Genomic DNA, 26389 nt, shown 5'->3' with positions numbered 1-26389 from the left:
ACATAGCCCTTCTGATTCACAGTGCAGCCAATCTACTGTGACTGGAGGTAAATACATAACACCTCACACAAAAAACCCTCTATCGCCTGTTTATCTTTGTAAAATCATAAAAATCATACGGTCTTTATTGTAGCTGATAGGCTAGAATAATCTATCATCTTATTGGGACATGGAAATAATATATTTATTCAATTAGGGATGCAAAGACCTACCACAGTTCTCTGTTTTTGAGCCAAGAAAAATTTAAATATTTCAACACCGAAGAAAAGTCCTGCTGTCATCTGTCAACTCCCCGATCCTAAATTTCATCATCTTGAGCATCACCTTCATACAAACCACATCTGACTATCTTCAGGGCTATAAAAGCTTTTCAAGGAAAGCATACCAACCAGGAGACAGTGTAAAATAATAGAAAGAGGGTAGAAGAGGCTTTAGAGTCAGGGACCTGGTTTCAAAAGCTACCACTGTTACTCAAGGATGGTAAGTGTTAACTCTGTTACCTAAGTGTTCCTGAGCAAGTCACTCTCCAGTTTCTTCATCTATAAAATGAGAGGGTTGGAATACATAGCTTCTGTAACAACTATTTAAAACGCCTCTCTTACAGAAGCTATAATTACCATTACTATAGCTTTAAAAGCCAAATGGAATGTTTAGGATTTGGCAGCTGAGGCTAGACATTTTTTAAAAATCTGAGAAGGATTAATGGAATCAATAATCATAGAAATTACTAATAAGAGAAATGCACATTGAAACAACTTTGAACTATCAGACTAGCAAAGATGGCGAATGTTGGAGGGACTGTGGGAAAACAGGTATACTAATGTACTATGGGCAGAATTGTGAATTGGTCTAAGCTGGAAACTAATTTGGAACTGTGCCAAGAAAGTTCCCAAAGTATACCTCTTCGAACCACTTATATCACTACTAAGTCTGTACCCCCAAAAAAAATCAAGGAGGAAAAGGATCTATATGCACAAAATATTTATAGCAGCTCTTTTGGTGGCAGCCAAAAATTGGAAAATACTTATTGGAGAATAGCTAAACAAATTGTGGTATATGAATGTAATAGAATATTATTCTGCCATAGGAAATGATGAAATAGTTTCAATGGAAAGATCTTTATAAATTGATGCAGAGAGATGTGAGCAGAAAAAGCAGATCAATTTACACAGTAATAACAACAGTATAGAGACAAAAACAATTTTGAAAGACTTTAGAATGCTGATCAAAACGATGATAAACCATGGTTCCAAAAGAAAGAAGAGAAATACACCACTCACCTCCTGACAGAAAGGTGATAAACTTAAGTTGCTGAGACATACATACATTTTTGGATGCGGCTAACATGGGAATTTATTTTGTTTAGCTAGGTACATATGTAGGAAAGGATTTGTTTTTCAGGAGTGTGTGTGTGTGTGTGTGTGTGTGTGTGTGTGTGTGTGTTTAAACTTGCTCGACAGAAAAAGGAGTATTGGAAAGGAAAAATTAATTTTAAAATAATACTTGAAAAATAAAAATAACTAAAAAATAAGAAGCACTAATGGATATGTTTTGCAAGGAAGTATAGCAATGACATAAAGAAAAAGAATGAGGAAAAAATTTATTTCTGAGAACTATGTTAATTGATTTTATAAGAAATGTCATAAAGAGAATTTTATCAGGACTGAGTCTGGAGAGAGATAGCTAAAAGTGATAGCTTGAGAGAAGAGGAAAAGGCTATTTTCCTGCCATGGCTGGAGAGAAGCTGGAGAAAGCAGACAAAGAAGATAAAGGGATCTTGCTTCCTGATGGAACTATATTAGCCTGTATCTTGTGAAGAGGATGATGAGGATTCTTTTAAAATGACTTTATCTGGTACCTTGAGTTAACTGAATGATGGAACTATGTTTTCAGAAGGAAGGAGAAGGCAACTATAATTACAGTTGAATAGTTAGAGGTCCTTCTCATGGTTAAAATTTTGTAAATATTTACTTATATCTTTGTATTACTATTTTCTACATTGTCAATAAATTATATAGCCAGCAACTTTAATAACGAATTACTCCTAGAAAGTTAGGGTTTTCCATAGAGATAGGAGCAATTGCTTATAGGGAAAGAGGTTTTGCTAAATTATCAAACGTCTATGACATTAAGAGAAACTTCTTGACTTTGGCCTCTAGCTTCCTATTCCAAATGATGCACATAATATTATTGATCTGAAGCTGGAAGCAGCTTCGAAGGTCATCCAATGCAATCCTTTTCTTTTACAGATGAGGAAACCGAGGCCCAGGGAGGACTATCCAAGTTTATATAGATAATAGACATCAGGGACAGGAGCTGAACCCACGTGCCATGACTCAGAAGCCCAACTCCAGAGAATGTTATTTCTACCCCCTCCCTTCTTTGGAGGGATCGCTCATTGGACAATGGCAATGAAGTGGGAGCTGATGACAGGCAAACGGTGAGCAAAGCAGAGCAGGAAGACACACTAAGTGATGAAAAATTAGGGTGAGGCCTTAAACACAAGTGACAATTGAATGACAATTCACAGTCTTATCTGAATTCTACAGGAAAACTTGCTTACAGTTGTGGCAGCAATGGGCTTGATTTTTAGTAATCTCCCAACTCCCTCCACCATAAGGGCATTAAATTGTCCACACACTATGCCAACAAAAGAGGATCAGTCAGGAACTCTGACTAGAAATCAAGCTTTGAGCATCTGCTCCTGTTCCTAATTAGGAACGTATCTGAAATTCATTATTATGCCTGCAACAAGTTCAAAGGATTCTAACAAGACACTGTTCTATTAGGCAACCCCAAGGTTAATCATGAACTGTAGGGAAGTGAGAAGCAGCTGCTCTCTTTTGCTGAGACCCTGACCCTGCTTCTCACATAGTCTAGTTCTTCACATAGAGTTTCCTGTTAAAATCAAAGGAAAATGTGGCCTTTTTCCTGACCTATCGTGCCAGCACTCACTTTATGAGTCTTTTCACTTGTGTGTGATTTGATAACTTCGTGATGACACACATAGTCAGCCTTAGAGTAAAGAAGTACTGAGTTTAAGACCCACCTCTGAGCCCTGTTGACCAAGTGACCCTGGGAAAAGCACTTAACCTCTCAATGCTACCTGATAACTATCTAAGACTATAAGCTGTATAAAGTGGCAAATCTACATAGGCTGGGGGATGTTGGTCCACCAATGAAATCATTAGAAAGGAGCCAACACTACCAGCACCTTGGGAATGTTTGATACCTTATATTTCTGCAAGTTTTATTTTTTCTTGTTAGATGTCACACTAGCTTTCATGGTAAGAAAAGTTACCTCCCCATTGATTGCAATGCTACTAGGGATACTTTTTAACATCTTCTTCCTCTCAAATACAAGATATCACCTCTGGTACCACCAAAAAATTCTAGACATGGCACATACAAATCACCAGGGTCTTACACACACACACATCCCTCTGAGCTAGTACTAAGAACTTCTTCAGGGGCAGCGAATAGAGCACTGGCCCTGAGTTCAAATCCAGCCTCAGACACATAACACTTAATCTAGCTGTGTGACCTTGGGCAAGTCACTTAACCCCATTGCCTAATGAAGAGAAGAGAAGAGAAGAGAAGAGAAGAGAAGAGAAGAGAAGAGAAGAGAAGAGAAGAGAAGAGAAGAGAAGAGAAGAGAAGAGAAGAGAAGAGAAGAGAAGAGAAGAGAAAAGAAAAGAAAAAAGAAAAGAAAGAAAAGAAGAACCTCTTCAGAGACCATTTAATCCTGAACAGAAGTCACTTACATAACCTCCCTAACAAGTGGCGATACAGCCTCTGCTTAAAGACTTCCAATGATGGGGTCATTCACAACCTCTGTCATTTATGGGCCAATCATGTTTAGCATATTGTTGGTCAGTTATTTCAGTCATGTCTGACTCTTCATGGACAGAGGTCCATGGAATCTTCTTGGCAAAGATACTGGAGTAGTTTGCCATTTCCTTCTCCAGTGGCAAACAGGTTAAGTGACTTGTCCAATGTCACACAGCTGAGAAGTTTTTGAGGCTGGATTTGAATTCAGGTCTTCTTGACTCCAAGCCCAGCACTCTATCCACTAAGCCACCTAGCTACCCTCTCATATTCAGTATGGAAAAACTTACTGCCAAAATACTGGACACTGGGCGATTAATTTTCTAAAATGAAAAAAAAAATTAGATATTTCAACTATAGAGTATCTGAGTAAAGAAGCATAGAGTAGTGGGAAAAGAAATGTATTTCATGTCAGAGGACATGAGTTGAATCTTAGCTGTGTCACTTGCTACTTCTGGGACCCTGGGCAAGTTAGTGAATCTCTCTGGGCCTCAGTTTTCTCATCTGTAAAATAGGAGAGTTAGACTAGATGGACCTCTGAGGTCCTTTCCGGTTCTGATTAGCCTAAACACTACCTCATACAAACAATAGTTTATTGTGTCTCCAGAGCTACAAACTACTTTCCAAGAAAATTCAGAGGCCAAAAGAAACCACTTGGTTCTGGCCTCTAGCTTCCTCTACAGATATTACTCCCAGAGACTCTCAGCCATGGCAACTCACAAATCCTGGCTGCAAATGACCACAGGAATACACTTATATAGAGCAAAGAGCTTTCTCCACAAGAACTGTAGCAAACTAATTAGAGAATATTATTATTTCCCAATTTTCAGACGAGAAAACTAAGACCCCTAGAGATTAAGTGACTTACTTGCTCATAATGAAATAACTCTTCAAACCCAGGCCTCTTGACTTTCAGTCCTATACTCTCTCTGCATTCTATTAAGGAATAGAGAGGATGCTATTTATATCGATGAAGGGCATCTCCAGTTCCTGGAATATGCTCCCTTCTCACCTCTGCCTCTTAGATTCCTCTTACCTTCAAGATTCGGAATAAGCATTTCTTTCCATGTGGGGCCTTTCCTGATCTCTCCCACTCCTACTGTGGCTCCCTTCCCAAAATTACTGTGCATTTATTTTGTATATATTCTGCCTCTATTTATGCACGTACATGTCTCCCTCAATAAACTCGTTGAAGACAGAGCTTGTTTCATTTTTGTCATTGTATGCCCATAGTGCCTGCCACATAGTTGTTGTTCAGTCATTTCAGTCACATCTTATTGATGGGCCTGAATATAGGTAAAATGGAAAGTATTTGACAAATCCTTGCAAGGTTTCCTCTGTGAGGACCTCACTTAGAATGACTTTTTTTTTTAACTTCATGCCATCTCCTTGATATGAACATTATAGCCTTAACACAAGGCTTAACACAAACAGGGAAGAAACTTTGACTTTATTTACCATAATCAGGGATTGAATCTCCAGACACTGTCATCCATGACCTCATGAGATGAGGTGCCAACCATTAGAACCTCCCAACTATATGAGGTTGTGGGAGTTGAAGGATCTCTAAGCAGAGGCTAAGAGCACTTAACAGGGACAAAGAAGAAGTGATTCCTATTCTAGGCAGGGTTGGAACCAGATGGCTTCTGAGGTTCCTTGCAACTCTGAAAAGTCAATGATTTTATAACTAGAGTTAGTGATATAGAGTGCTGTGACCCTCTAATCAGGAAAACCAGAGTTCAAATCTTCCCTTAGTATTGTATTTTTGGCCTTCTCAGTGGGTGGGGGAAGCACAGAAGAGACAGAGAGAATTTAAAACTGATGACTTAAATTTAAAAAAAAAAACACCCTTCCCAGTATCATTTCAAAAATATATAGAGATCTGAGTCAAATTAATAAGAATACAAGTCATTCCCCAATTGATAAATGGTCAAAGAATATGAAGAGGCAGTTTCCAGAGGAAGAAACTAAAGCTATCTATAGTCATATGAAAAAATGCTCTAAATCACTATTGATTAGAGAAATGCAAATCAAATTGACTCTGAGGTACCACATCACATCTACCACAAAACAGGACAATGATAAATGCTGGAGAAGATGTGGGAAAATTGGAACACTAATACATTGTTGGTAGAGTTGTAAAATGATCCATTTTGGAGAGGAATTTGGAACTATTCCCAAAGGGCTTTAAAATCATGTATATCCTTTGACCCAGCAATACCACTTCTAGGGCTGTATCCCAAAGAGATCATAAAAATGGGAAAAGGACCCACATGTACAAAAATATTTATAGCAGCTCTTTTTGTGGTGGCAAAGAATGGGAAATTGAGAGGATGCCCATCAGTTGGGGAATCACTAAATAAGTTGTCGTATATGAATATAATGGAATAATATTGTGCTTTAAGAAAAGATGAGCAGGCAGACTTCAAAAAAACTTGGAAAGACTTACATGAACTGATGCTGAGTGAAATGAGCAGAACCAGGAGAACATTGTACACAGTAACAGCCACATTGTAGGATGACTGACTTTGATAGACTCGGCTCTTCTCAGCAATGCAAGAATCTAAGACAACTCCAAAAGACTCACGATGGAAATTGCTATCCACACTCAGAGAAAGAAATATGGAGTCTGAATGCAGATGGAAGCATACTATTTTCTCTCCTTTTCCTTTGTTGTTTTGTTTTATTGTTTCATTCTCGTGGTTCCTCCCATTAGTTCTAATTATTCGTTATATCATGACTAATGGGAAAATATGCTTAACATGAATGTCTATGCAGAGCTTATGTAAGATTGTAAGCCATCTTGGAGGGGGGAAGAAGTGGGAAGGGTAGAAAATCTAAAACTCAAAATCTTATGAAAGTGAATGTTGAAAACTAAAAATAAATAAATAAGTAATCAAAAAAATTAATAAATCTTCCCTTAGACATTTACTAGCAGTGTGGCTGCAGGCAAGTCTTTAGCCTCTTTTGATTTCAATGTACTCATCTGTAAAATGAGGGTAATAATAGCAACTATCCTACAGTGTTGTTGTGAGAATTAAAGACGATGATGATGATGATGATGATGATGATATGATCAACTGAATGTAGCTCCATGAGGGCAAGGCTGTTGGGTTTTTGTCTTTGTACTCCATCCAAGTATCAAGCATGGTTCCCTATACACAGAAGACTCTTAATAAATGTTTGTTGGATATATTAGACTGACTTGAACCCATGGAATTATGGCACAGTAGAAAGAACTCTGGGTTTGAAGATAGAGGATCTGAATTCAAATTATGGCTCTGCCACTTACTACTACCTGTGTGACTTTGGACTAGCCACTTACAGTAACCTTTCTATGGCCCCAAGATCTGTAAAATTTCAAAATCTATAAAAAAGAATCAATTGAACTAGACTTCTAAAGATCCCTGCCAGCTCTAAGTCTATGATCCTAGGAGTTTGGGCCTCAAATTCTGACCTGGGCAGCAAAAAACAATCAGTGGCAGGCTGCGTTGCTCTCCCTTAACAGAAGTGCTTCAAGTAATTCAATTTTATGAATTATGGAAAATTTAACGGGGTAATGCAACATGTTTTTAATGTATTTTGGTTTAAAAACTTGTACATTGGGAAAGGATAGCTACAGGCAACAGCTTCCCAAAAAGCACTGTGAAGCCTTGAAGATCATCATAAATTGCCTTAAATTTCCCAAGTGTTTGCTGCCCCAAGCTCCCCAATCTGCCACAAATAATTTGGACAAGCAAATAGCTCGGTTATGCTAAGAAAAGCACTGATAAAATAAGAAGCTGGAGATCCATGGCGTGTGACTGGCATATGCAAAAGTAAGAAAAGAGAGAGCCTTTTCCCAAAGGTCGGAGTATTTAAAAATAAAAACAGTTTCTGGAGCAGCCACCTGTCCTTAAAACTATGACACAGCTCCCTGAAGCAAGAGTTCACTTTTCACTTCTATTTTAATTATGCAGAACCAAAACACAGGATCCCACCAGAAAATTCCACTCATAAAAGGGATCACTTGAATTCAACATTGAGGTGGTACAGTGGGAAGAGTACTAGGTCTGGATTCAGGAAGACCTGAGTTCAAATCTAACCTCGAATATTTACTAGCTGTGTGACCCTGGGCAAGTCACTTAACTTCAGTTTCCTCATCTGTTAAAATGGGGATGATAATAATAGCACCTACCTTCCAGAGTTGTTTTGAGGATCAAATGAGATAATAATTGTAAAACATTTAGCACACTGCCTGGCATATAGTAAGCACTATATAAATGTTAGCTATTACCATAACAATTATTTTTATTAATTAAGTTCCTGTTCTGTTCTAGGAAAAATGGCAAACCACATGGTCCCTGCCCTCAAGCAGCATGAAATCAAATCAGGAGGATGTGGCACACACACCATCAATGTAACACAGAGTTGAATTTGAAAGGACATAGCAGGAAGCCAGACAAAAGGCTTCAGGAAAATTTGAGGGGAGAGAGACGACTTTAAGCTGGAGGGAATTAGCACCTTAGCCAGGTCATGAAGGAAGAAAAGGATTTCAACAGATGAAGAAAAGGAGGGAGGGGGTTTCAGGCACAGAGGATAACCCGCAAAAGTTCAAAAAGGCAGAAGAGAGCAGGATGACATCTGGAGTCTCATTTGCCTGGAATACAGAGCACAAAGGGGAAGCGCTGTGAAATAAAGCAAAAGAGAAAAACTAGAACCAGACCAGGAGAGGCTTTGAATGCCAAGCTAAGCAATACATACATATCCATCACCCACACACACACACACACACACACAAAATACACATCTGAATTAGAGCGGGCTTTAACTGGCCACTGGCCAGAGTTCAGGGGTACAGATGTGATCTCTCCCCACTCTGTTAGCATAGGTCCCCCAACTGCCACTAGCAAAAACAATTGCATCCCATATAATTCTAGAAGCCAATCTCCATTCAAAGGCAACATTTCATTCTCGGAGTCCCCATTGAGCTCATTATGAAAAATGGCTGCAGCTGAGACCATGTATAGACTTCCAATTTCCAAAGCAGACCTCTGCCCATGCATTCAGGAACAGCCCTGATTACGGAAGACAAAACCACCCCGGTCTTATTTCACCAGGATTCTTCAAAGTGAGATGCCTGCTCGCTCCTGAATGAAATATGATCCATCTGTACCACCCATGTTGGTTACTAGAATTGATTTTTTAAAATTCTCCTGGATTCTGGGCCACTTTCAAACACCTGAAATTCCTGCTTGGGCTACCATTAGTCTTCTCTACACCTGCCATTTTCTTACAACAGTATGAGGTGGTGGTGTTTATTATGCTAGAAGAGAAAGAAGTGCTAAATGCAAGGCTTGTGTAAGGTATATGTTTGTTTTTTCAGTGGTTCATGTGTCCTGAAAGTATAGAGAGAGACTTAAAGAGACACAAAGAAACAGAGACACACTTCTTCAGCAAATTCTACTCCTCCAGAACACCTGCAGTCTCCACTGGTCCCCCACTAAACAATAATGTAGGGAAAAGACTACACTGCGAGACATATTCTGTTACAGGTTATACAGTACTAACAAGGTTTTATCACAGTTTCTTTCAATCAAACTTCCGTTGCCCAAATCAAGAAAGAAAGAAAGAAAGAAAGAGAGAGAGAGAGAAAGAGAGAAAGTTGCTATTACCAACATTATTTTCAATATAAAATTGGTTCTGGGAAATCATGATTTTTTTCAATGAAACAAGGTTACAGGAAGCCATCAGTTCCATATGTCAGCAACTGAGGTCCAGACAAATGCAACAGTAGTCTTAAAACAAGGTAATGGTTTGGTTAAAATCTCTTAGAAGGTTATTATGAAACATCTTTATTTGAGACAATGTGTAGCAAGTTTTGCTGTACCGCTCAAGTAAACCACTTCAAATCCAACCACTGCCCTTGTCAGTCAGTCAATAAATATTTATTAAGTGCCTACTATGTGCCAGGCAGTGTGCTGGGAATACTTAGAAAGGGAAAATGCAATCTCTCCTCTCAGAAAACTCACAGTGCAATGCCCTACTAACATTTACCTTGAAACCAAGCCACTTCACTAAGTCTGTCCCAACTCTTCTCTCTCAACATTCTTTACATAGTGAATGTGCTCCCTAAACAATACGTGAAAATTGCAGTTGTGAAAATCAGAGCCTACTTGAAATGTAGTGATGAGCTCTTTAGCAAAGTGACAAATTCAGTGACATGAAAAATCACTAACAGAAAGGACAACAAATAAGTGGTCAGAATTCGATTCTAGAGCTAGACTCTGGCTCTGCCTCTGCCATTGATGGCAGGTGTGACCTTGCCTCAGTTTTCTCATCTATAAAGTGAGACTTACTGTAAATGTCCTCTGATGTCCTTTCTAGACCGAGCATTCTGTTATTTGGTGACAAATTTGTTTGGGCTTTTTTGTAAAATGGTTTTTCTGCTTTTATTAGACAATGCTGAATTTGCCCCGGTCAAAAACCTCACAACAATTAAAAAGATCTGGAGCCAGAAAAGACTTTGGAGGCCATCCAGTCCAACTCTTTATCTTAGAGATGGGGAAACTGAGGCACAAGGAGGTTGCCATGACTTGTCCAAGGACACTAAGAGCATATTAGATACCAATTCAAGGAAGAGAATGAAAGACCTACCCAATGTTAGTGTCATCTTAAGAGCCTTCTAATATCTAGAGCATGATGAACTGAATGACTCTGGATAAGTCACTTGACCTTGCTAAGTCTCAGTTTCCTCACCTATAAAATGAAGGTGATACTCCTTGTACCACATACCTCACAGGATGGCTGGGAGGAAAATACTTTGTAAACATGAAAGTGATATAGAAATGCAAAATATTGTCGTTGTGATGGAAGTTGCTGTTACCTATAGGTTATTTAGGATATAGACTTAAATCAGAAGGAAGTGTGTTTTAGAGCCTGGAAGCCTTTTTCAGAGAGGCAGTGATATCTACCTTACAGCAAACACTAGGACCAAACCAGCTGTGCAGATGTTAGTGGGGGTATGGAGCGTTCTAGTAAAACACAGGCTGTTACTCAACATTATTTGCTTTAAAAAGCACTCAGTATCCCACCTCCAAATTAAGCCCCCTGCTGAATTTCCATGGGATGAGATTAGGTTTCACCTTTTAGGATGCAAAGGAGGGAGGCAATTGCATTAGAGCTGAAAGTTCAAATGAAGGCAGTTATGGCCTAGTAGGCGTGACTGGCCCCCTGGGGAGCCATTCCCATAACTAGGATTTCAGACACAGCTGGATTCAATCCCCCAGGAGAGGCTCAGTAATAAGAGATGCTGGTTATCAGCGAGATACAATGTGAACGTAAAACATGATGGGAGAACAATCTGGGCTGGGGAACCAAGAAAGACAAAGGACGTTCAAAACTCAAGCTGATTCCCTGGCCTTCCTGGTTAGAAAGGGATTCAATTAGACCCACACACTACAGAGAAACACTGCACACTCCCTGGACCTTTTGTTTTCACCAAGATAATAAAATAAATTAAATTAAATTAAAACCCTGGATTAGAAGTTCCTTGAGGACAGAATCCATGTTTTGTATATCTAGAGAAGTAATCACCATTTTTATTTTTTGTCAAAGACTTGTGATTTCATCGGTGCATAGGAACCTCTGGTATGGAAACTCCCTCTACCCACACAGATCAGCAAATACTCTGTAGTTTATAGAGAGGTTTCTGGGGCATTAAAAAGTTGTGACTAGCCTAGAGTCATACAACTAGTACCTGGGAGAGGCATGCCAGGTTCTTCTGACCAGGCCAGATTTCTTTCCACTCACAAGGCTACATAGCCTCTCTGCTCAGCGCAGAGAAGGTATTAAAGGTTTGTCAAATGCATAGCAGTCACATGTCAATATTTGCCCATATTATTACTTCAACCCTACAACTAACTCATAGCCCTTGACAAAAGTCAACAGAATTTTGAGAGGTATCATGGTCCAGTGTAGGAGTGTCAGACACATGTGGCCCACAAAATCCCCAAGTGTGGCCTGAACCAGACTAAAATACAACTATAAAACATTTAATAAAATAAATGAAAATACAGGTAATATTGTATTTTAAAACTTAGTCCATATGCAGCCCACAGGGATCCTTATATAGGATTAATGACCCCCATTATTATTTGAGTTTAATTCCATTAATCTAGTGGATAGGCCACTAGAATCACAAAGAAGTGGGTTCAAACTCAATTCCAAACATTGGCTACAAGACCATGTGTGAGTCCTTAACTGCCCTGTTCCTCAGTTTCCTCATTTATAAAATGAGGAGGTTGAACTCAATTGCCTCTAAGGTTAATCCTCTGTCCCATGAATTTGACCTGAAAGCCAAAGTAGCCGGTCCTCATCATAGCAAGTAAGGAGACCTTTTCAGCAGAGGATCTGGGCATAAATCCCACCTCTGATACTTATTACTTGTACAACTTTGGGCAAGTCACTTGAATCCCCTTTTGCCTCTGTTTCCTCATCTGTAAAATGAGAGGCTCTAACTAAATGGCCTCTCAGGTCCTGTCTAGCTCTTGTTCTATGATCTTCTAATGCTAATTACCTGTGAGGTCTTTTTTGCATTTCACTGATGATGTGATTTTGCACCATAGAGTCATGAGATCTCAGAAATAGGGCAGGCTATCACCTCCCCTCCCTATCTGATGGTCTCTATTGCACATGCAAAAGTGAGGGACAATGTGGCATAGTGAAAAGCACCCTGGGCATGGAATCTAAGCTGGGTTTAAACCAAGCTCTGTATAGGGACTAACTAGCTATGTGACTCTCAGTAAGTCACTAATCTCACACAAACACAGTTTTCTCATCTGCAAAAATTGCTGTACTCTCTACCTAGCAAGGTTGTTTTGAGGTAAATGTTTTGTAAATTTACACACATTCACTATAGGAATTTGAGTCATTATCTTTATTGCTATTAATAAAATAATGAGAGTAAATGGAAGCTGAAGCCAGCATAATGGATGGCTATAAAGATAGGATATAAAGACTTGTTTCCTTACACTGCAGATTAGAGAATTGCCTTCAAAAGTTTCAAAAATGGCTCTTTGGGACATTTCAATCAGTCATTCAACAAACCCTACTATGTGTGATTTCCTACAGCAGGTACTCTGAGGAATATAAAAATGCCCAGCTTGGGAGGTTCCCTATCCCTGAGGAGTTAGCATTATAGGCAGATTGATACAGTGGGGGTTGGGGGGAAGGGGAAGCACTGAATTTAGCATCAGGTAGGCATGGGTTCAAATTCTGCCTTTGACCTTGACCAGGGTGTGATTTTGAGCAAGCACCGAGGCTTCAGATTACTAATCTGTAAAACAGGGTGTGAAAATACCTATGGTACCTACTTTATCCTGACGTTGTGAAGACCAAATGCAATAGGGCTAGGGGCTGGACCTATGATTTCAGGGGTACAAAAGAACTTCCAAAAGAAGAAACTCCCTCTGCCAATGAAGGCTGGCACCTTCTAGGCAACTCAGTCTTAGAGAGCTGCCTAGAACATTGGAAAGTCAGATGATTTTTGAAGGTTACCCAGATCTGAGACCAGAAAGAGCTTTGTAAATGATAAAGCATTATAGAGATGGCCACTCTTATTATTACTATTATTATCTGAGGCTTCCTCAAATGTAGAGTAACGAACTACAAGATTTCTCAATGGGTCTCTCTAGCCCAGGCTTCTAAGATATACATGGGTTGACAGAGACACATCTTTCACAAAATTGCAGGATTTAGAACTAGGAAGAACCTAGTCCCCTCATTTTAAAAGTGAGGAGGAAACTGAGGCCCAGAAAGTTTAAGTACTTCATCCAAGGCCATAGAGATAAAAAGTGGCAGAGCTAGGATTTAAACCCAGGTCCTGTGACTTCCAATCCAGCACTCTTCCCATAGCAACACATTATCCCCTTAAAAGGTTTTCCTCTTCTGCTTCTCCTTCAGGAGATGATCTGGCTACAAACCTGGGAGCTGAGCGCCACCAACATGCCCTTTCTGCAGAAACATAGCTTTATTCTTACAAGGATAAGCCAAAAAGAATAAGAGCATATTTAACATAAGAATGACTTTAGAACGTGTCAACTCTAAGGTCTTAAATAACGGTTCTGTTGAAATAATTGTTTCTATCAGTGGTCATCTAGTAAAGGGGATTAAAGATAGTGGGTTCATTAAGGAGAGTTAAGATCACAAAATTCATTTAAGTTGCCTTCTACCTGTTTAATCAAAATGATTTTCTGCTACTCTAGAATACAAGCTAAACTTCAGCAGTGACAGATTAATGACTCATCTACTGAGCTCTGCCATGTCCCTTGTCACTGCCTCAATGGAACCACTATTTTAATCAGTAAACCACACTTGCCCTTGAAACTCATTACAGCTGAGATACTGAGATCAAATGAGCAATTCAGACTCCTCACACCCTCTCCAGATCGACTACTGCTGAGATGGACAAATCCTACACAGCCTGTGGGATGAGGAATGGAACCCAGCCAGTTCCTACGGCCTCATTAGAATTACAAATCTAGGTCACTCATAAGCAAGTTCCATGCTTCTGACTCTTTAAGCCTTTAAAGGTAATTATCCTGGAGTTAAATGTCAGGGCCTCTTGAATGTGTGCAAAAGAAAGAACATGTCATTCATGTTGGGTTTAATCAAGGGGAATATTTTCATAAAATCAGGACTTCATCAATGGAAGGAAGATGAGCCTTGATCTTTCACCCCCACAGCAAGAAGAATTCCAGGAAGCTGTTTCCAGATTCAGATTGGAGCTGATGCCTAGAGGTGTCTGTGAAAAGATTTCCAGTTTCACAGAAAAGGATTCATTCAAAAGCCAGACAACTTTTGATTATCTGGAATAATGGACAGACCCAAGAACATGAATAATCCAAAACAGTAATAAGTCTTTTCTTCCCCTCACATGGTGCCTTTTTCATTGTTGTTGTTCAGTCATTTTCAGTTGTGCCTGACTCTTCATGACCCCATTTGAGGTTTTCTTGGCCGAGATACCAGAGTGGTTTGCCGTTTCCTTCTCTAGCTCATTTTACAGATAAGGAAACTAAGGCAAACAGGGTTAAGTGACTTGCCCAGGGTCACACAGCTAATAAGTGTCTGAGGCCAGATTTGAACTCAGGAAGATGGGTCTTCCTGACTCCAGGCCTGGCACTCTATCCACTGCACCACCGAGCTGCCCCTTCTTTCATTAGGTTTTGCTTAGAGACTGATGGCAAAGTAACTCTCCTGGCCTCTCTAAATGCGCCTCTGTGTGGTACAATGAAAAGACTGCTGGATTTGGAGTTAGAGGATCTGTATTCAAATCCTGGCTCTACTACTTACTATCTATCTGATGTTGAACAAATCACCCCGACTCATGGTGTTCTAGTTTCTTCATCTGTAAAAGGAGGAAGTTGAACTGAATGACCTCTATGTACCCTTACGCCTTTAAATCTGAGATCCTGCAATGCTAAGGTCAATCAGAGTGAAGTGAACAATACAATGAGAGCCCACCCTAAGACAAAAAGTTTCTTCAGAGGGTCATCCGACATTTAGTAGCCACTGTTTTTGCTTTCTCTGGAGAGACAAAAATACCATGTTACACGTTTTTATAATATACCCTTGTACCATGTCTGGGTGGGAAAAAAAGCCCGCTGATTTACATAGCTCTCACGTGACTAGAAGACAGCTAGTTTGTAAGGACCAGGCTTCCTTTGACCAAACAAATACTGCTTACTTGTACCCGTATCTGGTATGAGGCTCTGAATGAGCCTTAATACATCCAATGTATACTTAATATCAATCACATTATTTCAATTATTATTTTGTGAAGTCAGAAAGGTTAACCCCAGTTACTTCTGTTACATTTGTTGTCTGTTACATGTATTGTCTGATATGATTAATCATGCGCTACTTGGTAGCAGTTGTGCTACTGTAGTGGACCGTTAGTCATCCATTTTGTGTGGCGCAGACCATCTACTTCATATCTCCCCCAACTAGACTGTAAGTTCTAAAGGGCAGGGGCCATGTCTTAGAATTTCTGTATCCCACACTGACCCTCACACATAATAGCTCACATTTATATGAAATGTTATATAGATGACAATCTCCATGAGGAGAACTGTTTTCAGTTTTATTTTTGTGTCTCTAGCACATAACCACTACATAGAAGGTATTTAATAAATTTTGATTCAATTGAATTATATAGAATTTAATAGAATGATATAGTAGCCATTATTTTTGCCTTCTCTGAAAGAGACAAAAATCCTATGTTACACATACTCATAATATACCCTTTTGCACCATGTCTGGCAAATACCTGAATGGGAAAAAAGTTCACTGGTTTACACAATTCTTACATGATTAGAAGATACCTGGGTTGTAAGAACCAGCAACTTAAAGGTTTATAAAGCTCTTTCTTTAAAACAATATAGTAAGGGAAGTATTCTAAGAAGTAATATCAGGGCAGCTTGGCGACACAGTAGATAGAGCACTGGCCCTGTAGTCAGGAGGACCTGAATTCAAATCTGACCTCAGACACATAACACTTACTAGCTGTGTGACTCCAGGCAAGCCATTTAACCTCAACTGCCTCACCAAAAAAAAAATAACAATATCCTTATTTTACAGATAAGGAAACAGAGGCTCAGAAAGGTTAAGTGAATTGCCCATTGTCACATAGATGGGAATTGGAAGAATTAGTACTCAAACCCAAATCTGATTTATAATCCATACATTTATAATTTATAATCCTTCTATGCCTCTACCCACCATGCCTCTCATAGGTGCTCAACAAGATAAGACAAAACAAAAAATGGTTAAGGGGAGTTAGTAGCAGCCTTCAAATGCAAAAATGCAGAGAAGGATGACCTGTTACAATCTCTCTCCACTAGACATTTAGGAAACCTAGGGGCAGGTAGGTGGTGCAGTAGGTCTGAAGTCAGGAAACTCAGAGTTCAAATCAAGCCTCAGACCCTTACTTACTGAATTTAAGCAAATTATTTCACCTTTATTTGCCTCAGTTTCCTCAGCTGTAAAATGGGGATAATAATAGCACCTCCCTCCCAAGCTTGTTAGAAGAATCAAATGAAATTTTTATAAATTTTAAATGAGAATTTGTAAATTTAAAAATGAGAAATTGTAAAGTACTTAGCACAGTGCCCACCACATAGTATGGGCTATATAAATGTTTTCATTGTTCAGTCATTTTTCAATTGTGCCCGACTCATTGTGACCCCATTTGGGGTTTTCTTGGCAAAGATACTAGAGTAATTTACCGTTTTCTTCTCCAGCTCATTTTACAGGTGAGGAAACTGAGGCAAACAGTGTTAAGTAACTTGCCCAAGGTCACACAACTAGTAAATGTTTGAGGCCAGATTTGAACTCAGTAAGAAAAGTCTTCCTGACTCCAGGCTCAGCACTCTATTCACTCTTCCAACTAGCTACCCTATATAAGTGTTAGCTAGAATCATTAATAATAATAAGAATAATTATCCCTAAACATTTTTCTTGGAGTTCAAACTTTAAGAAAACTACTAAAATACCTCAAAGTCTTGGGTTTTAAGCCTCTTTAGAAATAATTCAATTCAAGCTATTCCCCAGTTGATAAATGGTCAAAGGATATGAACAGACAGTTCTCAGATGAAGAAATTAAAGCCATCTATAGTCATATGAAAAAATGCTCTAAATCGTTATTGATTAGAGAAATGCAAATCAAAACAACTCTGAGGTACCACATCACACCTATCAGAGTGGCCAACATGACAAAACAGGAAAATGATAAATGTTGGAGAGGATGTGGGAAAATTGGAACGCTAATACATTGTTGGTGGAGTTGTGAAATGATCCAGCCATTTTGGAGAACAATTTGGAACTATGCCCAAAGGGATACAAAAATGTGCATACCCTTTGACCCAGCAATAGCACTTCTAGGGCTATATCCCAAAGAGATCAAACAAATGGGAAAAGGACCCACATGTACAAAAATATTCATAGCAGCTCTTTTTGTGGGGGCAAAGAATTGGAAATTGAGAGGATGCCCGTCAGTTGGGGAATGGCTGACCAAGCTTTTTTGCCCTGAAGAGAAAAAGTTAAGATACAATTTTTACTTGAGGTAAAAAAGGTCTCTTTTTGTTTTTAAACTGTGAACAAGTTGGAAGGGAACACAGATAAGGGATGGTGGTGGAATCTTTCCCCCAACTTACAGAAATATATGACATTGTAAATTAATTTGAGACTGAATTTATGACTGAAATGTAAGTTCTCTATTGTGAATCCCTAAATTGTGATTCAAATGGGTTTTTTATATAAATGCTGAAATACTCTAGCAAGTTTTGGGTTAACATTATTTACAATTTATTTTAAGAAAATTAAGAGTATTTCCCACTCACCAAAATAACCGATTTATTGTTTTACAGTCAAGAAAGGAAAGCCATTTTTCTGATTAGAGAGAAACTTGTAAGGCATAACAGTAAAATAGAAATCAATTTATTGGTGGAGTTGTGAAATGATCCAACCATTTTGGAGAACAATTTGGAACTATGCCCAAAGGGCTACAAAAATGTGCATACCCTTTGATCCAGCAATAGCACTTCTAGGGCTATATCCCAAAGAGATCAAACAAATGGGGAAAAAACCGACATGTACAAAAATATTCATAGCAGCTCTTTTTGTGGTGGCAAAGAATTGGAAATTGAGAGGATGCCCATCCACTGGGGAATGGCTGAGCAAGTTGTGGTATATGAATGTAATGGAATACTATTGTGCTATAAAGAAATGATGAACAGGCTGACTTCAGAAAAACCTGGGAAGACTTATATGGTCTGATGCTGAGTGAAGTGAGCAGAACCAAGAGGACTTTATACACAATAACAGCCACATTATGTAATGACTAAGAATGTTAAACTGAACCCTTCTCAGCATTATGAGGATCTAAGACATCTCCCGAGGCCTTGGGATGGAAAATGCTGTCCACATCCAAAGAAAGAACTATGGAAGTCGAATCGCTATCACTTATTTTTACCTTCCGTTGAGTTTCGCTTCATCTTTCTGATGGTTCCTCCTATTGGTTTTAATTTGTACTTACAACTTCACTGATGTGAAAATATGTTTAATGGGTATGTAAATGTAAAGCCTATATCAGATTGTGCTCAGTCTTGGGGAGGGTGGGGAGGAGGAAAACGGAGATAAAATTTTCAACTCAAAAGCATATGGAAAAAATAAAAAAAATTTTTTTTAATTCAATTCAAAACATTTATTAAGCATCTACCATGTGCACTGTACTTTAGTTTAAAAAAAAGGCTAGACTAGTGGTGTCAAACTCAAATAGAAACAGGGCTACTAATTTGTATATAAGGAACCTTGCAGGCAGCATATTGACTTAGTTTTAAAATGCGATTTTGTCTTTTGTTGTATTTTTATTTATTTTGTTGCATATTTCCCATTTACATTTTAATCTGATTACTCAGGCTACAAGCAAGCCTTGTGTTTGATACCACTGGTCTAGCCTAACATATTGGTCTCAGTACTTTCAAAGATCACTTTAATTCCTAAACTTCCTTTCTGAGAAAGAGAGAATACTAGGACACAGTATACCTCAACTTTGAATTTCTTGACCACCTAATGACAGGAATTTGAAAATAATGCAAAAATCCACTGTCTTCTTCATTCCCAAGAAAGGGTATGGGGATCTGGGGATTAGGAGAAACCCAAGGTAGATCAGCAAAGCTAAACCCAAAATCAGACAGTTCTCCATGCCAAATTTAGCACTGGGAACATTTTAATCATGGGCAAATTACAGGAATGGTTAAGCAACCCGAAAGTCCAGCAGATGCAGCACTCTCGTGCTAGAACAGAAGACCCATCCAAGTCCACATGAATCCAGTTGCTATGTAATGAAGGTAATTCATATTGAGATGGCACCCAAAAGTTCACAAAAGGCTTCCTCACACTTTATGAGGTAGGTAGTGGAAAAATTATCCTCATTTGACAGATATGGAAATTGAGGCTTAATGAGGTAAAGTGAAGTATCCAAGGTCCCACAACTAGCAAATTACAGAGCCAGGATTCAAATCTAGGTCTTCTGATTTGAAACTCAGTCCTCTTTTCACTATACCAATCTGCAATGAAAAATGCTTTTGAAGGTTTTCTTTTTTAAAAAAATAATTTTTAACAAAAAATTTTTTCCAAACCTTAGGCTGTTTATCCTTTCTTCCAATTTTTGGTACTCAATAAGCCAACAATCTTTTTAAGTTTTAACTTCATTTTGGTAAATAAATGCAAAATGAGCAATTTGGATCCAAATACAATGCCTACCCACCCAAAGACAGAGCTAGGATGCTCAGCCAGAGTAGTAATCCAAAGGCCAATTGGATTTAGTCAGACAACCTGGATTTGAATCCCAGCTGTGCTACTTTACTTGACCTTGGGAAAATCATTTACCTTCTCTGTCCCTTAATGTCCTCTGTAAAATGAGCTCCTGCACTATATGACCTCTAAGTTCCTTTACAGCTCTGTAAGCTATGATCTTATTTTTTCTGTAAGTGAAAAAGAAGGGAATAGCTAGGATTAACACCTGAAGTGCAGTGCAGGAGTAACTGGGACTATCATTCCCCTTGGGAAATCTTATTCCATAGAAATCTCATCTATGTTGAAACAGATGAAAGTTCCTAATTAAATTTGGCAGTTTATGATCACTAAACACATTGAGTAGTTTAAGCCAAAGATCCTCTAGAAAAAGACATCAAAGGATAGGATTTGAATTGGGTCTGACTGGCACCAAGACTCAAGCCAGGAACTGGCAAAAGGAGTTCAGAAAACTTGGGTATCAAACTGGCTTTAAAAGATGCCATGAGAGCCTGCCTTTTAGTTTGGGAACTGCCAACTGGGGTAGAAACACATCTTTTTCTTTCTCTTTTCTTCTCTTCTCTCTTCTCTCTCTCTCCCTCTCCCTCTCCCTCTCTCCCTCCAAAATTCTGGTCATGTTGGAGACTTGAGATCCACATATCTCTCATACACAGAGAAGTCTGACGTGATCAAGGCAAAAGAACCTATTTAAGAATTTCCAGTAATTTGAATTAACAGGTCAATTCAAAGTCTCTTAAGTTTGTCAGTCCCTAATGTTTGGCCAATGAAATATCCGCACCATCACTATGTTTTTCCCATTTAGGGAGGATTCAGTAGTTACAAACTGACCAACAAGACAATCACCAGAAAGAATAAACTGCAGAAAGAGCTAACATCATTGAGAAGCTGGTTGGACAGAGTTCCTTCCACATTCTTGAGATGGATTGACAGGGGAGCATTCGCCACAGTTCTGACAGTCTGCCCTTCTCTCTTTCACAGAAAGACTAAGTAAATTTCTCACATCCCAGTATTCAAGTATTATCTATTATGTTCATTTTTTCTTATACCATAGGGATCACCAGCTTAATGTATTCTCCTTTGTTCTAATTACAAGTCATCCCACCCAAACACTCTTTCATGCATGAAAATAACAGGCTTTGAGGTGACCCTGCTACTCCACTTCCCTTGTCCCTTCTCAGCAAAACGCAATTCTATGAACTGTTGCTTCCAGTTCTGGCTATGGGAAAGAGATGGAGCCTCAAAACCCTACTTTCTAGTGACAGATTCTGTTTCCAAGATCCAAGGAAGTGGGCCTCCCGGAAACATGACTTAACACCTGGTTTGCTATATAAATGAACAGGACTCACTCTCCCTGAAGAATCAACAGCAGTCTTCTGATGTTATAACCCATGTAATAGGCATTATACATCACCCTCAGTGAATGAAGCCTTCTTCATTCTACTGCTTCCCAAAATGATCCATCAGTGTCAGAAGACTTACTGAGCCTATTACAGACTCTCTTATATTAGGAAGCTGAGTTTGCTCCTCAGTTTTTGTTGTTGTTATTGCAAGGCACTCCTCCCCCTCATCAATGCAATCATTCCTTTGTTACTCCTAATACATGTCTGGACAATTAATATCTAGAGGAATAGCAAGCTAACAAAGTTCTTTCCAAAGTTACCCTCCAACAAAATTGTAGTCACTGCATGTTACCCAGCCTACTATTGCCACTAGCACCAAGGGCCCTGAGGGTAAGACAATTTTATCTGCACTGAATAATTCACAATAAATCCACAATTCTGCCCAATCCCCCAACTACCCCATCACCAATAAACATACTCCTTCAGATCAACTTATTCATCTAATAATACATCTCTCCATTCTCCCCTTCCCACCCCAAAGGAGACCACCCCTTGATCCCCCAGTATCCCAGGTTAGAGTATAACACTCACATCGCGGAATCTGTTCCAGTACTTGTCTCTGTCGTATTGGGAGACAGTGCTCAGCCATTTGTCACTGTCCAAGAAATTGCCATTGTTGTGGCCGGTGAGCACCTCCGCGCGTCGACTGTCCACTTGTAGGAAACACCACGCCAGGATCACCATGATGCCAGGCATCTGCAGAGCAAGGGGGGTTACAGGACAGATCAGTGTGCCTTGAGAGATGGGGCACAAGATCCGCATGCCTGTCCCTGACAGTTTATCAATGTGGGGGGGGGATGTTAGGGGTGTTATGGGACAGGTGCTTTATTAAGAGGTACAGACCTTGTTTTGTTATCTGCATGTTTGCGTGTTTGGGGATACCCCATCACAGACCTTGACCTAGGCTGCCGTGTTGGAAGAGAGGTTACACAGAAGTGTGGATTGGGGAAACAGAGTCTACTGTAAGGTAGCAGTCAGATTGAGCTGCAGAGTACACTCGAGTTTGGCCGGGGGGGGGGGGGGCTCTCCCATCCTCTGCGCTTCTAGCAGCTCCCACACTTAGCAGCAGGAGTGCAGCTAGAAAGGTAGAGCCTCTTTGCAGCAGCTTTCCTCATCCGCCCCAGGTGATGTTTGCCTAGTAGTATGACCTGCCCCCTCTACCAGAACGCTCCCCTCCACCTTCCCTACCCCCAGCCAGAAGGAAGTTGGGGATCCCAGAAAGAGCCCAAGTAAGCCAAAATTGCATTATCTAGCGTCTCCAGGGAGCGAAGCTAGGGTGCGAGAACTAAGGGTCACGTACCTTGGGGGGCAGCCCGTGGTGGGGCGGGAGTCCCTGCTTCTTGGCTGCACCTGCTCCAGAGACGATGGCTTCAGCAGCTACGGCTTCAGCCCCAGGTCCGCCTCTGACTCTGGCTCCTGGGTTTGATGATCTCTCGTTCTCTAGCTGGTTCGCCCGCTCTTTCCTTCCCTGGCTGTTCACTGCGCTCCCTCCCTCTGCTTTGTGAGGCCAGCCTGGGTCTGGTACCAGTCTCCTTAGTGCTGCGGAGAGAGCTAGAGGCAACTTCTGGTGCCCCCTGGCGGGCGCGCTGCCGAACAACCCTCTTGGCCCTGGCTCCCTGCTGCCGATTCCCCCAGCTCGTCTCTCCAGCTCCAGGACTCAGATCCGGCGCCGCCAGCGCCACAGCCGCCACAGGCTCGTGAAGCCTGCCAGCCTACAAAGGGGCTGGAAGAGGTGGCCCTGCACATGCTCAGATGGGCCGCTCAGATCTGGGGCTCAAGAGACAGGCAGTGCTTAGAGGCAAGACACGGGTTGTTGGGAGACGGGGAAGAAAAGCGAAGAGAGGAGAGAAAAAAACGCAAGGGAAGATAGGGATGGAAAAGGGTAGATAGAGGTGCTGTGCGCCCACCCCAAATGTTCACAGTAACGCAGCGACCCATATACTCACACACGCCGTCCATTTACACCCACTTCCACCTGACATAGTTAGCCTGCTGGGGCCAGGGTAAAGTGGATCTCTCACTCCCAGACATCCTAATCTGCCTCGTTCTGCAGATGCCTGGTACTGGATAAAGTGACACCCATCACTTGATCTATGAGTAGAAAACCTGGGTTCCAGACCCAATTGTACTTCCTAGTCAAGAGACTTTTGACCTGTCAGCATTTCAGAGCCTCGGTTTCTTGAGCAGGAAAAATGGGAGTAAGAAAATTTACACTGCCTTCCTCAGATTTGCTTCCCCAAGGAATAGAGATAATGGATGCAAAGTAAACCTTAACATATACATATAAATGTGAGTTATTACTGGGACAACAAACACAGAGTGTCTCCTTTAATAGACACCAGGGAGCTTTTCTGTAGTTGTTTTTGGGAGAATGGGGATGATGAATAAGAGCTTGTGTGGACATTTTGTCACTGATTCTGGTTGGCTAAGCACATGGTTGGTAAGAGCCTTTTTTTCTATTTGCTGTGGACAGAATTATGGGTATCTTCAAAAAGGGCTGATTCCGTTTCCACAGTCTCTCAGCTCCATTCCCGTCTTAAAAAGTTCATCGTGTCCTGTGAGAGACTGTTGTTAAGGGGAAAACCCTCAGAGCCTTTTCTCTTTGGGGCTATATACCTCCCTCCCCAAAAAAAAGGGCCACCCTGGCTCTTTTTTTTTTTCATTCTTTTGATCTCGAACCACAAGAGAGCAAGCCCTAGGAATCTGGGAAGTAGAATCCAGGCCCGGTGTTGCAACCAAATGTCCTAAGAAACAGTCGTATTTGAGAGTGACCTTCAGAACACCAGCCTAGCAATAGCTGAAACATTCAGCAGTAATTTTAGTTTTGGTTATCTACATGGTGGGATCATTGCTATGTAGGAATTGAGCTAAATTATGAGCCTAATTCTCCCCCACTCCAGATTTAAGTAGTAAAGGGAGGATTATGCCTCAAGGCATCAGCATAAATGCTTGTACATTTGTTCTTGCTAAATCTTTTAAGAAAATATCCCTCTGTAAAAACTAATCAATGTTAAGTTGTTCAATGGAACTGAGATGCTAGTCACTGGCCGCTAGAAAGAGGGGGGAGGGGGGACGGGGACGGACACAGCTGGTGGGGCTCTAACCACTGGCAGTAGAGAAAAAAGCTCACAAACCCTTTAGGATAACCTGAAGCCCTGAAGGGAAGTGTAGCCTGTATAGCCCTGGAAGAGAGGATCAGAGACTACATGTTTCAGCATGCATGTGACTTTTGCCAATGGCAAGCACATAACCTAACCCCACCCCTCCTTTTACATTTCCACAGTCCTACCAAAAGATTTTATTTGCAAATAAATAGCACTTTCATTTCTGAGAGATCCCTAAGTAAGTTGGATTCTTGCCTCCAACCCCTCCCTTCACCCTCTGTGAAGGCCACAGAGAACCAGAAACTCAAACCAAGTATTAGAGTCTTCTGGTCCCACCTCTTCATTTTCAAACAAGAATACTGTGGTTCAGGAAATGACTGGTTCAAGGTCACATAATGAGCTAAGATTTGATGCTTCTGTGTTAGAAACTAGAGACCAGTGCTGTTTTGGGAGAACCTTGTTTGTGGTATACCCATCTAGGGCAAGCAAAGCATCCTCCCTTGTGGGGGCATAGCATGGATAATCCAAAACACACATGCATATACACACATATATTTACAGATATTTGTATATGTGTGTATGTATAATGTATATCTCTGTAATTATACACATATTACATATAAGTTATGTGCATCTATATTTATTTATATCTGATATATATCTCATAATTATACATATACACAGCTGGCATGTCAATACCATACACACACACACATACATACATATATAGCTAGGTTGTTGGTGAGAGGGAGAAAAAACTTCTCCTTCCCAATTATGTCTTTCTTAGCTCCTGCTAAAATGGACTTACTTTCCTTGAGCAGACTCTGGGAGAAGGGCATCACGGAGCTGGGAAAGCCAGGCTGGAATGAAATGTTGGCTTTGCATAATCCCCAAAGGGAATTTTTAGACTTGGCTACATTTTCCTATAAAGGGAATCTCTGCATTTCCATTCTGGGGTTAGGCATATACCCAGCTGTTTAAACATGCTCATAATCCCAACACCCACTTAAAGATGCCCTTTCCCTTTAAGACATATATATTTTTTTAATTGTTCCCATGAACTTTGCTCACATTCCCTACAAATTAAATGTGTACAAATGCACAAATGGGTCAGGGGATAGATACATATCTTTAAGCATATCTCTGTGGGATCCCACCACAGAATCCTAAATATCAGAGCTTAAAAAATCCTTAGACAATGACAAGCCCAACGTTACAATGAATCAATAAGTATTAAGTGTTTACCAGGCATTGAGCTAAAGAGCTGGATTTACAAAGAAAAGCAAAAACAATGTGTCTTCAACAAGCTTGTATTCTGATGATGGAGACAACATGGAAAGGAACCCATAGAAGGAAGACTATTTACCCAGGATCACACAGCAAATCAGTGGACTAGCTGGGCTTGGGTTAACTCTTTATCTGCCAAGCTGAGCCAAAATCAGGCTCTGAGGTTCTCCTGTGACAAATGAGAAGTCTGGTGGTTTCTTTTCTCACGCCTCGGGGCTATGGTTATCCAGGAGCATGGAGTAGAACTTGGGGTAAGGGACAGGAAAGGAGAGAGGAAGAAAAGGCACAACAGGCTTAGAATTAAGAGGAGAATCTAATCCTCTACTTACTTTTCCTTGCTCAGGGACAACAGTGACTACTAAGCCTTGTAAGAAACTTAAACAAGAAGAAAGATTGAAGGAATAGTAAGGCTAGGGA

General features: G+C 40.3%; 1 protein-coding gene across 1 annotated transcript in view; it reads right to left on the bottom strand.

Moving 5' to 3' along the window:
• Positions 1–23256, bottom strand: part of SPOCK1 (SPARC (osteonectin), cwcv and kazal like domains proteoglycan 1) — a 745062-nt gene extending 721806 nt beyond the window's left edge. Inside the window, 2 exon segments of the mRNA XM_078150357.1 lie at positions 22113–22277; positions 22882–23256. Coding sequence (XP_078006483.1) covers positions 22113–22277 — 165 coding nt within the window. The 5' untranslated portion in view covers positions 22882–23256.
• Between the last annotated feature and the right edge of the window lie 3133 nt (positions 23257–26389).

This window comes from Phascolarctos cinereus, unplaced genomic scaffold, assembly GCF_003287225.1.
Source record: "Phascolarctos cinereus isolate Bilbo 61053 unplaced genomic scaffold, phaCin_HiC Scaffold_2;HRSCAF=192, whole genome shotgun sequence".
Taxonomy (NCBI): Eukaryota; Metazoa; Chordata; class Mammalia; order Diprotodontia; family Phascolarctidae; genus Phascolarctos; species Phascolarctos cinereus.
The sequence above is the reverse complement of the archived record's forward strand: the minus strand, read 5'-3'. Positions and strand labels throughout refer to the sequence as shown.